General features: G+C 43.4%; 1 protein-coding gene across 1 annotated transcript in view; it reads left to right on the top strand.

Annotated features, from left to right (window-relative positions):
* Window positions 1-11,281, top strand: part of PPP1R36 (protein phosphatase 1 regulatory subunit 36) — a 41,731-nt gene extending 30,450 nt beyond the window's left edge. The window contains exons 9-12 of the mRNA XM_032179992.2: window positions 8,753-8,795; window positions 9,110-9,288; window positions 10,002-10,193; window positions 11,052-11,281. Coding sequence (XP_032035883.1) covers window positions 8,753-8,795; window positions 9,110-9,288; window positions 10,002-10,193; window positions 11,052-11,238 — 601 coding nt within the window. The 3' untranslated portion in view covers window positions 11,239-11,281. The remainder of the gene's footprint in view (window positions 1-8,752; window positions 8,796-9,109; window positions 9,289-10,001; window positions 10,194-11,051) is intronic.
* The last annotated feature ends 1,924 nt before the right edge of the window (window positions 11,282-13,205 follow it).

The raw sequence follows: 13,205 nt of genomic DNA, 5'->3' as shown, positions 1-13,205 counted from the left end.
CCTCCCAGGTTCACGCCGTTCTCCTGCCTCAGCCTCCCGAGTAGCTGGGTCTACAGGCGCCCGCCACCACGCCCGGCTAATTTTTTGTATTTTTAGTAGAGACGGGGTTTCACCATGTTAGCCAGGATGGTCTCGATCTCCTGACCTCATGATCCGCCTGCCTTGGCCTCCCAAAGTGCTGGGATTACAGGCGTGAACCACTGTGCCTGGCCTTTTTTTTTTTTTTTTTTTTGAGATGGAGTTTCACTCTCGTTGCCCAGGCTGGAGTGCAATGGCGCGATCTCGGCTCACCGCAACCTCTGCTACCACGCCTAGCTAATTTTTTGTATTTAGTAGAGCCGGGGTTTCACCATGTTAGTCAGGCTGGTCTTGAATTCCTGACCTCAGGTGATCCACCTGCCTCAGCCTCCCAAAGTGCTGGGATTACAGGTATGCGTCACTGTGCTTGGCACTTTTTGTGTCTTTTAAAAGTACAGTCAGTCCTCATCTTTTATGCATTCAGCTTTCTACAGCCTGTTGTTCTTTCTTACAGTAATGCTCCTAAACCAGTGTTTTTCAAAGTACAACACATTAATGGATCTTGAAATCAATTTAGTAAGTCTTGAAGAGAGTAGACTAGAACTTTAAAAATCAGAGTACGTCATAAAAAGTAAAAGTAAGTATTGTTTTAGGAGACTTGTTTCAGTGTGTACTGGGGACTCTATTAAATATATTTCTTTCTGTGGGTTACAGTAAAAAATAAAAACCACAATGAGATACTATTTCACATCAGTCAGAATGGCCATTATTAAAAAGTCAAAAAATAACAGATGCTGGCTAGGTTGCAGAGAAAAGGGAACCCTTATACACTGTTGGTGGGAGTGTAAATTAGTTCAACCATTGTGGAAAGCAGTATGGTGATTCCTCAAAGAGCTAAAAGCAGAACTACCATTTGACCCAGCATTCCCATTACTGGGTATATACCCAGAGGAATGTGAAGCATTCTGCCATAAAGACACATGCATGCGAATGTTCATTGCAGCACTGTTCACAATAGCAAAGACATGGAATCAACCTAAATGCCCAACAGTGACACACCGGATAAAGAAAAGGTGGTACGTTTACACCTTGGAATACTCTGCAGCTATAAAAAAGAATGAGATCGTGCCTTCTATAGGAACATGGATAGAGCTGGAGGCTATTATCCTTAGCAAACTAGCACAGGAGCAGAAAACGAAATACTGCATGTTCTCCTTTATTTATAAGTCAGAGCTAAATGATAAGAACTTATGAACACACAGTAAGAAGCAACAGACACTGGGGTCCACTTGAGGTGGGAATGGTAGGAGGAGGGAGAGGAGCAGAAAAGATAAGTATTGTCTACTGAGCTTAATACCTGAGCGATGTGATAATATGTACAACAAACCCCCGTGACTCGTCTTTATCTATTTTACAAGCTTCACATGTACCCCCAAACCTAAAATAAAAATTAAAAGAAAAAAGAAACCCAAAAGGACAAGAGCATATATAAACTAATGGAATTATTACATTTAATCTCTCTGATGAGTGAGGTATAGTAGTAGATTTAATATAGAGATCCTTAAAAGTTGGGGATATTTCAGCATCAAAAATACCTTCCTGTGATCCAAAAACAGGAAGCTTTTACAGGTGTCTAGGGCTGTTGGTGGAAGTTCAGCTTGCTATAGACTTCATTGTTTAGAAAAAAGTAGTGTTTTCTCTTGACAAAGTTTTTAGGAAAAGCATTATGATAAAATTACAGTCATCTTTACAGTTTCCTACTCAATTATTTATAACATCACTATTAATATTGACACTAATTTCTTTTGTCTTTAAAGTGTCACTTCTAGTTAGAAAACTAGGATTTAAGGTTAAAAAACTTGCTCTTGGGCCGGGTGCGGTGGCTCACGCCTATAATCCCAGCACTTTGGGAGGCCGAGGTGAGCGGATCATGAGGTCAGGAGATTGAGACCATCCTGGCTAACATGGCAAAACCCCATCTCTACTAAAAATGCAAAAAGTTAGCCGGGCCTGGTGGCGGGCGCCTGTAGTCCCAGCTACTAGGGAAGCTGAGGCAGGAGAATGGCGTGAACTTGGGAGGCGCAGCTTGCAGTTAGCCGAGATCGCGCCACTGCACTCCAGCCTGGGCGACAGAGCGAGACTCCGTCTCAAAAAACAAACAAAATAAACAAAAACATGCTCTTAAGAAATGATTTTGGCCTGGCACAGTGGCTCACGCCTGTAATCCCAGCACTTTGGGAGACTGAGGCAGGAAAATCACTTGAGCCCAGGAGTTCGAGACCAGCCCGGGCAACACAGTGAGACCCTCTCTCCAGAAAAAAATTTAAAAATTAGCTGGGCATGGTGGTGCATGCCTGTAGTTCCAGCCACCTGGGAGGCTGAGGTGGGAGAACTGCTTGAGCCAGGGAGGTTGAGGCTGCAATGTGTCATGATTGCGCTACTGCACTCCAACCTGGGTGACAGAACAACACCCTGCCTCAAAAAAAATTTTTTTTTAATTTCTCATACTTAATGTTTAATCTTTAAAAACACATATACATTGCAAACCAATGTTGGGATAAAAAGCAAACTATAAACAATTATACCATAATTAGAGAATTTATAATATTTTTTAGTTCTCGGCATAGAGCCTCCACTGAAGTAATTATACTTTTTCCAAGGCAATTTTTACACAAACCTTTAAAGGAACACATATGTTTGAAAGTAGATGATGGCCTCTGGTTAGTACTAGCTCATTTCCAGATGGTGCTGGTCATTTTCCCACTGTATGCGACATAACCCATGTTTCCTCTGCCTGCTGGATAGCAGTTTATAGAAGAATGAGCGCAGATCTCGCCACCCACGTAACAAATTCCATACAGGTCAAACGCTGAACAAAGGACATAAAAGACAGACTGGAACAGGTTTTTGCCATGATTCAGAAGTTTATATTGTTCTTTTCGTGGCTTTTATGTAGGAGAAGATGAGGACAATGTTTTTGCCAGTTATAAGTGATTAACTCATTTTAACATTTCACTTCTATCCAATTTCAGTAAGCTAATATTTTCATGTGTATTTTCTGACTTTTCTCTTTCATATATGTGTTACCGAAGTGAACTGGGGTCTGCTTGCCTGATGCAGTCAGGTGAAACATCCACACCGTGGTTTGTAATATCAGGAGAAAGAAGGGCATTTATTTGCAGGTTGCCAAGCAAGTAGAATCAGGCATCTCTCGCTTAAGACCTGACCTCTCTGATGGCTTGTGAGCAAGGGTTTTTAAAGGCAGGAGTACATTTCAGGAAAGCAGAAGTTATAGGCAAAGTTGTAAATCAATACATAGAGGTTATGTATTGGTTTGGACTAAAAAGGCAGGATATTTTGAAGCGGGGCCTTACAGGTCATAAGCAGATTCCAAGATTTTCTGATTTGGTTAAGGTAGAGCAGCTTTGTTTAAAAAACTTGGGGTCTGCAGAAAGATGTGTTAGGTCTGGCTCGTGTACATGACTTCTAGGCCTCTCAGGAAGAACTTTAGAACCATGAATGCAGTTAGAGTTCAGTCCTCAGTCTCCCCTTATCTGAGGTCTACATGCCGGTGGACCCATTTGGTGGGGGTCTGAGTTTCTGAAAAACAACGCAGGGACATATGTTAAAATGTTATTTTTACTTTATATAGGGAACCAAACATCTTGTGACTCTAACTTCCTTGGCCGTCTTTTAAGCTACTGTTATCTTCTTATAAAGTTGCTCATTTACTTCTCAGGGCTAGCTAGGTGCCTGGAATTTCCCTTACAGGAACTCAAGGCTTTCCTTTATTTCCATGTTTGGGGGTGGGGGTGGGGTGGCAGGTCCCTAAGTGTGGGGGGGTCATCCCTGTTTTGTCTCATATGCACACTTAATAATGGACTACAACACATTATGCTGTGTATCTCTATGATTAAAGATTTTAGTAGAACCAGCAGTTTGGGTGCTGTTAATTTAGTGCTTTCATGTCTCTTGAGAAGTAGAAGGATGTGCCTTTAAATGTCTGAGGAACCCTGACATCCCAAAAGTTTTGGCAAAATTTTGATGAACATGTTCAGTAAAAGTTCTCTGTGTTTTCCAAGTTAGATATGAAAACCTCCTTGGTGGTAGGCACATGCTATAGTTAGATCTCTTTGGTGATGGCCAATGCTGGCTCCACCCCCACCTCTACGCTAGTATTTATACCTTCTTCCACTGTTCTCAGTGCAGCTGTCACTTGATGGGTGACCAGAGAGGCTAGCAGTGGGGCTGACGGGGGAAAAAGGGAGTCTTTTTGAAACTCAGGTGTATAAATTATCCCTAAGCCCTATTCCTCTACCCTTACCCCCAGTCACATGCACCAAAGCCTGTTTCCCCTCCCCTAAAATACATCTCTTTGACACTCTCTTGTATAGAGCAGGCCTTGACCTTCTTTTAAACCTGATTTCACCTAGAGCAGCAGGGGGCAAGTGGGGGAGCAAAACTTTTTTTTCTCCCCAGCCCAGAACCCTGGGTCTAGACTTTGTTTCCCTTTAGGAATGACAAATCATAAAATATACTTTCCTCATTTTGATTTGGAGCCAAGAGTCTAAGGTAGCAAGAAGGAATGAGAAAGCATCATAACAGGCCACTAAAAATCTCTAGATTTACTACCAGGCTGGCTTTCTCCTCTTTCCTTGGGTTGTGTCCTCAAACATGGAATGCATGGTGGCCACTTGCCACACGTGGCTGTTGAGCACTTTGAAATGTAGATAGTCCAAATCGAAACATACTATAAGTGAAAAATAAGCACTGTACGCAGAAGTCTAAATATGAATAAAACATCTCAATACTTTAGAAATATTGCTTCTATATTGAAATGATAATATTTTGGGGGATTTGGATAAAATATATTATTAAAATTAGCTTCACTTGTTTCTCTTCACTGTGGCTACTAGAAAATTTAAAATTACATTTATGGCTTGCATTATATGTCCACGGATTGTATTGTTTAAATCTCATTTCTATTTGCAGACGATTTTGGGAGGCTTAAATTTTGTTATTTTAATTTTTTAAAATTTAATTTATTTTTATTTTTTATTTTTTTGAGATAGGGTCTCACTTTGTCACCCGGACTAGAGTGCAGTGGCACTATCTTGTCTCACTGCTGCCTCAACTTCCTGTTCTCAAACGATCCTCCCACCTGGCCCCATAAGTAGATGGGACTACAAGGCATGTGCCACCACTCCCAGCTATTTTTTTTTTTTTTTGTATTTTTTGTAGAGATTGGGTTTTGCCATCTTGCCCAGGCTGGTCTTGAACTCCTGAGCTCAAGCGATCTGCCTGCCTTGGCCCCCCAAAGCGCTAGAATTACAGGTGTGAGCCACCACGCCAGGCCAATTTTGTTATTTTATAATCAATAAATTTTTAAATTTATAATCAATTTAAGTATATGTACTTAATATAAAAATTATAAAATACCAAAATAGACAGGAAAACGACTCAAAATATACCAGTCAGAAATAAATTTGTAGAGCTTTTAACTATGAAGTGCTCAAGTGTATTCATTGTATGCACCCATTTCCTGGACGCATTTCTATTTCATATGCAGGGCTAAATCAGAATGGCAAGAAGAAACCCACGACATTCTGTACTTAATTTTTGCAGTATGGGTTACATCAGTTTGCTTTGGGCATTAAGAGAGAAAGAGTTAGGCCAGGAACTGTGGCTCACGCCTGTAACCCCAGCACTTTAGGAGGCTGAGACAGGCGGATCACCTGAGGTCAGGAGTTTGAGACCAGCCATGACCAACATGGAGAAACCCCATCTCTACTAAAAATACAAAATTAGCCGGGCGTGGTGGCACATGTCTGTAATCCAGCTACTCGGGAGGCTGAGGAATCTTGCTCTGTCACCCAGGCTGGAGTGCAGTGACATGATCTTGGCTCACTGCAACCTCCGCCTCCTGGGTTCAAGCAATTCTTCCTGACTCAGCCTCCTGAGTAGCTGGGATTACAAGCACCTGCCACCATGCCCGGCTAATTTTTGTATTTTTAGTAGAGATGGGGTTTCGCCACGTTGGCCAGGCTGGTCTCGAACTCCTGACCTCAGGTGATCCGCCTGCCTTAGCCTCCCAAAGTGCTGGGATTACAGGTGTGAGCCACTGCGCCCAGCCTTACCTTCTCTTCTAATGTCTAAAAAAAGAATCCAGAAAGAAAAGGAAAGAAAGTGTGTTTCCTGGGCAATCACTCTCATTTCAAAACCATGCTAAGATGGTGCTGGTTTGCCTTGTGCTGATGTGAGCTCTACTCTAGATCTCCCAGAATACAAGCTGACTTTATTCCCAAAACAGACTTTGGCTAGTTTTCTTGCTTCAGCTTGGCAGGTGTTCGTGGTCTCTGGTTTCAGCTGGCAGAAGATTTACAGTTGGTTACAGAAGAGGAGCTTTGAAATGGTGGAAATCTCACATCAGCACACCCCTCAGGTGGAGGCCTCAGGTGGCACAAAGAAGAAATGCCGAGGCTTGCTCCGAAAAGTTTCCGCTGAGCTCTGTGGTTCAATACGTTTATCTGCAAACTATTTTAAAGAAAAAAGCTTATTCTCCTCACAGTCCAGTTATGAGGACAGATGTGGGTATCTGACCGGCCTGAGTGTTAGTACAGGATCTGCCCCTAATTAGATACATGTCTTTGGACTTAAGTCTCAGCTTCAATTTCCTCAGTTGAGAAGTGGGAATAATAATGTTGACTATACCATAGGGATGTTATGAAGACCAGATATGATAATACATGTAAAGGGCTTAGCATGGTGCGGGATGTTATGAAGACTAGATAGGATCATACATGTAAAGGGCTTAGCGTGGTACCCGGCACATAGTCCATACTTAGTCCATGTTCACTGTAACTGTTATTGCCATAGTTCTTTATTGAAGACTTGCACATGAAGAAACCAATATATAATGAAGAGAGTCTGTAGGAGGGGAGGGGCAGGCCCCAGTAACCACCTCTTCGGCCTCATCCCCCAAATGGAGGGCTAGTTTGGGCCCATTCAGACCAGGAAGTCCCTGTGAGAAGGCCGAAGGTCCTGTGAGGTTTGGGTCATCTTTCCCAGACTGTGGGAGTTCAGGATGGTTCTGGAGAGCCTGGTACCAAGGCCAATCCTCAGAGTCACAGTTCCTCCAAGGAAGTCCCCAACAAAAGCAGAAGCAGGCTGGGCACCTTGGCTCACACCTGTCATCCCAGCACTTTGGGAAGGTGAGGTGGGTAGATAGCTTGAGCTCAGGAGTTCGAGACCAGCCTGGCCAACATGGTGAAACTCCATCTCTACAAAAAATACAAAAATTAGCTGGTCATGGTGGCGTGTGCCTGTAGTCCCAGCTACTTGGGAGGCTGAGGTGGGAGGATCACCTAAGCCTGGGGAGGTCAGGGCTGCAGTGAGCCATGATCATGCTACTGTGCTCCAGCCTGGGTGACAGAGTGAGACCCTGCCTCAAAAAAAAAAAAAAAAAAAATTAGCCAGTGTGGTGGTGTATACTTGTGGTCCCAGCTTCTTGTGAGGCTGAGGTGGGTACCAGGCTCTCCAGAACCATCCTGAACTCCCACAGTCTGGTGGGAGGATTGGGAGGTGGGAGGATTGCTTGAGCCCGGAAGGTTGAGGCTGTAGTGAGCTATGATCACACTACTGCACTCCAGCTCTGTCTTAAAAAAGAAGCAAAACCAGGATCAGCCTTGAAGTGTCCAGGGTCTGGCCTTGGCCGCTGTGACTGATCAAGTGACTGCAGGTGCATAGCCCCCTCAGTCAACTCTCAAGGGCTCCCCAGACCAGACCTGGTTTCCTAAGGCTGGGAGTCAGAATCAGAATTGTTAGGAGGGGAGGCTGTGTTCACTAATTGTGCCCATGCCAGTATAGTATTCTTTTTTTTTTCTTTTTGAGATGGAGTCTTGCTCTGTCGCCTAGGCTGGAGTGCAGTGGCACAATCTCGGCTTACTGCAACTTCTGCCTCCCGGGTTCAAGCAATTCTCCTGCCCCAGCCTCCCGAGTAGCTGGGATTAGAGGCGCCCGCCACCACACCCAACTAATTTTTGTATTTTTAGTAGAGACAGGGCGTCACCATGTTGGCCAGGCTGGTCTGAAACTCCTGGCCTCAAGTGATCGGCGCACCTCGGCCTCCCAAAATGCTGAGATTATAGGCGTGAGCCACTGCGCCTGGCCAAGTATAGTATTCTTAACATTGAATTTGTGTTGCAAGGACTCCTGGGAAGAGAGAAGACTCAGGTTTGCCCATGCCCATCAGAAGGAGGAGCATAGTGCTGTTCTCAGTCTATTGGTTGTTTTGGCATAGATCTTTGTGGATTTTGTTTCTGTTTCTTTTTGTACCCAATAGCCATAACTATTGTTTGCTAATTCTTTTCCTTTTCTTTATTGCAGACTTACCTTCTAGTTCTCTGCTTCCTCTTTACCACCTTTCCACTCTCCTTACCTCCCCAACACTCAAATTACCAGAAGCCTTTGGAAGAATACATTTCCTCACTGGTTTGTTTACCCCAAATTTATATTGATTAACTTTTTACCATTCTAGGAGTTTTGATCTGGGTAACGTAGGAAGTTGAAGAAGAAAGTATTGAGACTCTTTATCAATGCCTTTTGATAGCATTTGTGTAGCTGAAAATAATCTTGGGGCCAAGATAATGACCTAACTTTAGAGAAAGATAAGGACTAGGTCCCTGAAAGATTGAACTTCCCTCTCAACCTATAGTTGTGACTTGTTATATTACAGGGAGAAAATATCAGATACACAGAAAGACTGGAAGTTCTTTGAGGTGAGTCACTTATGTTTTGGTGCTTTTTGATATGAAACAATGTATACCAACAACCAATGGCCATTTGTCAGGCACTTATTTTTAGCGAATATCCTTTCTAAAAAACGGTGCTAACAAGCTATATGCTGTACCTTAAATTGTTGGTCTGATTTTCCTCATGCAAAAGTGAGTATGTGTATAATTTTTCATTGTTTCAGGAATATTGGGAAATTGGGTCATCTGGGTTTGTGTCTGCTTAGCTGTGTTATACAGACAGGTGGGAGTTTTCCATTTCACAGCTAAGGATTGTGATTCTTGTCCATTTTTTGTTGTAGTCCTTTTACACTTTCTGTACATATGTGGCTTGGATTGTCTTCCGACGTCAACACTTGACAGAGATTGAAGAAGAAGTAGGGAGACTCTTTCGTACCAATATGTTCAACATTCCTCACAGGAGGCGTGAAGATGAGGAATCAGGAGGGGAAAAGAAACGCATGACTTTTGTTCAGTTCAGGTATGACCTTTTGACTTTCCTATGCTCAGGGATATTTTTTTTCTTCCTTTCCTTTCTTTTCTTTTTTCTCCTTTTTTTTTTTTTGAGACAGAGTCTTGCTCTGTTGCTGAGGCTGGAGTAGAGTAGCACGAGCTTGGCTCACTGCAACGTCCAACTCCTGGGTTCAAGCAATTCTCCTGTCTCAGCCTACCGAGTAGCTGGGATTACAGACACCGAGTGGCCACCACGCCTGGCTAATCTTTTGTATTTTTAGTAGAGACGGAGTTTCACCATGTTGGTCAAGCTGGTCTCGAACTCCTAACCTCAGGTGATTCACACGCCTCAGCCTCCCAAAGTGCTAGGATTACAGGCGTGAGCCACCGCGCCTGGCTTCCTCTTTTTTTTTTCAGACAGGATCTCATTCCGTCACCCAGGCTGAAAGGCAGTGGCATGATCACAGCTCACTGCAGCCTCAACCTCCCAGGCTCAAGTGATCCTTCTGTAGCTAGGACTGCAGGCATGCTGTCTCGCCTGGCTACTTTTTAAAATTTTTTGTAGAGACAGGGGTCTTGCTATGTTGCCCAGGCTGGTCTCGAACTCTTGGGCTCAAGTGATCCTCCCGCCTTGATCTCCTAAAGGGTTGGGATTACAGGCATGAGCCACTGCACCTGGACTCAAGAACATTTCTAGAAAACAGGATGATATGACCTAAATGTCACCTTCCTCCCCGACAGGAGAATGATGGCAAAACGCCCAGCAATTAAAAAAGCCATCAACATGCGTTCTCCAGTCATATCTACTCTGCTGCCATCTCTCAGAGAAAAAGCTCAAAACGTCTTTGAGAAAAAGTATCATCAAGTAGACGTCAGATTCCCAGCCAAGAAGCAAAAGCATGTGAGAACTCTGGACTCTGTGCCCATGCCAGTGTAAGTGGCTTGGCAAGAGAAGCATGAGTGCCTTGAGGTGGCATCCCAGATGGGGCTGGAAGGGGCAGGGGCCCAGGCACCAAGCCTCTGCCAGGGAATTGAGTCATGATGACAGCCCCCATTTTCTTACTTCTGCCCTGCTCCCCTCCTAGTTTCCTTTCTAGATAATCTTGAGGTACACCCATCTAGACCAGAAAAACAATTGCTAGAAAGTGGTGCTAGACTCCAAATAGTTCTGGTTTGGAGGAATGAGTAACTGATTTTTTTTTTTTTTTTTTTTTTTTGAGACGGAGTCCCTCTCTTGTTGCCCATGCTGGAGTGCAATGGCACAACCTCGGCTCACTTCAACCTCTGCCTCCCGAGTTCAAGTGATTCTCCTGCCTCACCCTCCTGAGTAGCTGGGATTATAGGCCTGAGCCACCACACCCGGCTAGTTTTGTATTTTTAGTAGAGACGGGGTTTCTCCGTGTTGGTCAGGCTGGTCTCGAACTCCCGACCTCAGGTGATCTGCCTGCCTCGGCCGCCCAAAGTGCTGGGATTACAGGCGTGAGCCACCGTGCCCAGCCTGTAACTGAATTTTTTTAAGGCTGAGGTTTTTCTATTAGTAGAATCACTTTTGAGAAATGTGGGAAGTGCTAGTACAAAATCTTGCTAAGGATTTACTTTTGGACTCATATATAAGACTACAGTGGTAGTTCATGGAAACAGGGAAAGTTTTTAAAACGAGGGAGAGAGTATATCTTAGCTTTAGTGTACATACACACACACATACATACACACAACCACAATCACAGTCACAACCCTGCACGTCAGTCTTTGGCCTCACCACTTCAGCTACCCCAATAATTCTTTTAACAGAGTTGGCATCTTGGGGGAGCCTCGATGTCTATTCAACCCGCATACGCTTCATCCCCTTGATCCAGAAGAAAACACAAAATCATTTGGGAGACATCCTTCCTTGATGGAAAAAAATAACATGAGGATTCAGGATACACTGGACTTGTTCATGAAAACACTGTCCTCTCAAACATCGTGCCCTAAGTAACCTGGTACATTCCATATCTCAAGTAAACTACTTTGACTTTATAGAAGATGGTTATTCGTTATTATTATTAAGCTTTTAAAATTTTTCAAATTATCCGGTTAAAAGTTGAACAGCAGACAAAGAATTCCTGAAAGCTCTTGAAAAGCTCATTTTCCTATTTTTAGTAGTTTGCTTTATTTATTTATTTGAGCTCTATGTGACTACTAAGAGTAATGTATTAGAACATTTAGTCAGTGTTCTAGCATACTAGTGAAGAAACATTCTGTTTACTCATTTCTCAAATTTTTTTTTTTTTTTGGAGACAGAGTCTTACTCTGTAGCCCAGGCTGGAGAGCAGTGATGTGATCTTGGCTCACTACAACCTCCACCTTGGTCAAGCGATTCTCCTGCTTTAGCCTGAGTAGCTGTGATTACAGGCGTGCGCCACCACGCCCGGCTAATTTTTTTGTATTTTTAGTAGAGATGGGGTTTCACCATGTTGGCCAGGCTGGTCTCCAACTCCCGACCTCAAACGTTCCGCCTACCTCAGCCTCCCAAAGTGCTGGGGTTACAGGCGTGAGCCACTGCACCCGGCCTTGTTTATTCATTTCTAAGTTCATTTTTGCCTTATGAGATGTCTTCTTTGGTACATGTGAAAACAGAACTTCATAATCAAAAAGGCAAATTAAGACTTTTTAACTTTAATCTCTTTCTATGACTATATTATTATTGTTATTACTGGCATTGGGATATAAAGTAGATCAGATTCATTTAGAAGCCTTTTAACATTCATTCTTTCATTTATTCGTTTAACAACAAATATATATTAAGCCCCTATTCCATCCAGAGCCGTGTACTAGGTTATGTAGAAAAAAAGATGAAGACAAAGACAATATCCTCCAGGTCTGTGTAGCAGAGAAGATAAATAAAATACATCATCACAATATGATATTAAATATGTTATTGGCCACAGAAGCGATAAACACACAAAGTGCCTTAAGAGGACAGAGCCATGGAGCAGTCAGTTCTGAGGGCAGCAGGAGAGTTCTGATTTGAACTTAGCTTTGGAGGGATTCAGTGGTACTGAAAGGGAACTTGCAGTCAGCGGAAGAGCGCTTGCAAAGGCACAGAGATGGGAAAGTGGACCCTGTGACTGCGGAATGCCAAGAGCATGGTGTCTGCAGCAGGCAGCCAGAGAAGGGCAGGCCTGAAAGGTCAGCTGAGTCCTGGACATCCAGCTAAGGAGTGAGTTGGATGTTATCTGATAGGCAGTGAAGATAAAGAATCGCTAATAAAACCAATTCACTAGATGGAATACAGAGCTGTTAATTATATAATATTATCATTTTAAAAGTCCTGTAAGGGTATAGAGTTTAGTCACCTAAAACAACTGGACTAAATTTGCCAGGCCACAGGTTTATCCTCAGACTTCAACATCCTCCTTTTGGCATTCAGCTTCATAGAAAAACTGGACACCTTTCCCAGATTCAATATCCAGGGCCGGGGAACATCAATTCCAGCCTATTGATATTGGGGCAGCTTTTTAAACACGCACGCTGTCTTCACCTTTTCATCATTTATTACCCACGTCAACTCCTGGACTATCAGCTAACCCTGGTTGGCCTTTTTTTTTTTAAAGTAGAGAATCAGATTATAATGCACTCTGTTATAACAAACTTTTAACTAGAATATGTTGACATGGTTTTTTGTTTGTTTGTTTTTTGAGACAGGGTCTCGCTCTGTCAACCAGGCTCCCAGACTCGAGTACAGTGGCACATTCATGGCTCCCTGTAGCCTCCACCTCCTGGACTCAGGTGACCCTCCCACCTCAGCCCGCCAAGTAGCTGGGACCACAGGCACATGCCACCACGCCCAGCTAATTTTTGTATTTTTTGCAGAGACAGTCTCACCACGTTTCCCAGGCTGGTCTCGAACTCCTGAGCTCAAGCAATCTGCCTGCCTCAGCCTCCCAAAGTGCTGGGATTATA

Source organism: Hylobates moloch, unplaced genomic scaffold (assembly GCF_009828535.3).
Source record: "Hylobates moloch isolate HMO894 unplaced genomic scaffold, HMol_V3 SCAFFOLD_16, whole genome shotgun sequence".
NCBI classification, from domain to species: Eukaryota; Metazoa; Chordata; class Mammalia; order Primates; family Hylobatidae; genus Hylobates; species Hylobates moloch.
The sequence above is the reverse complement of the archived record's forward strand: the minus strand, read 5'-3'. Positions and strand labels throughout refer to the sequence as shown.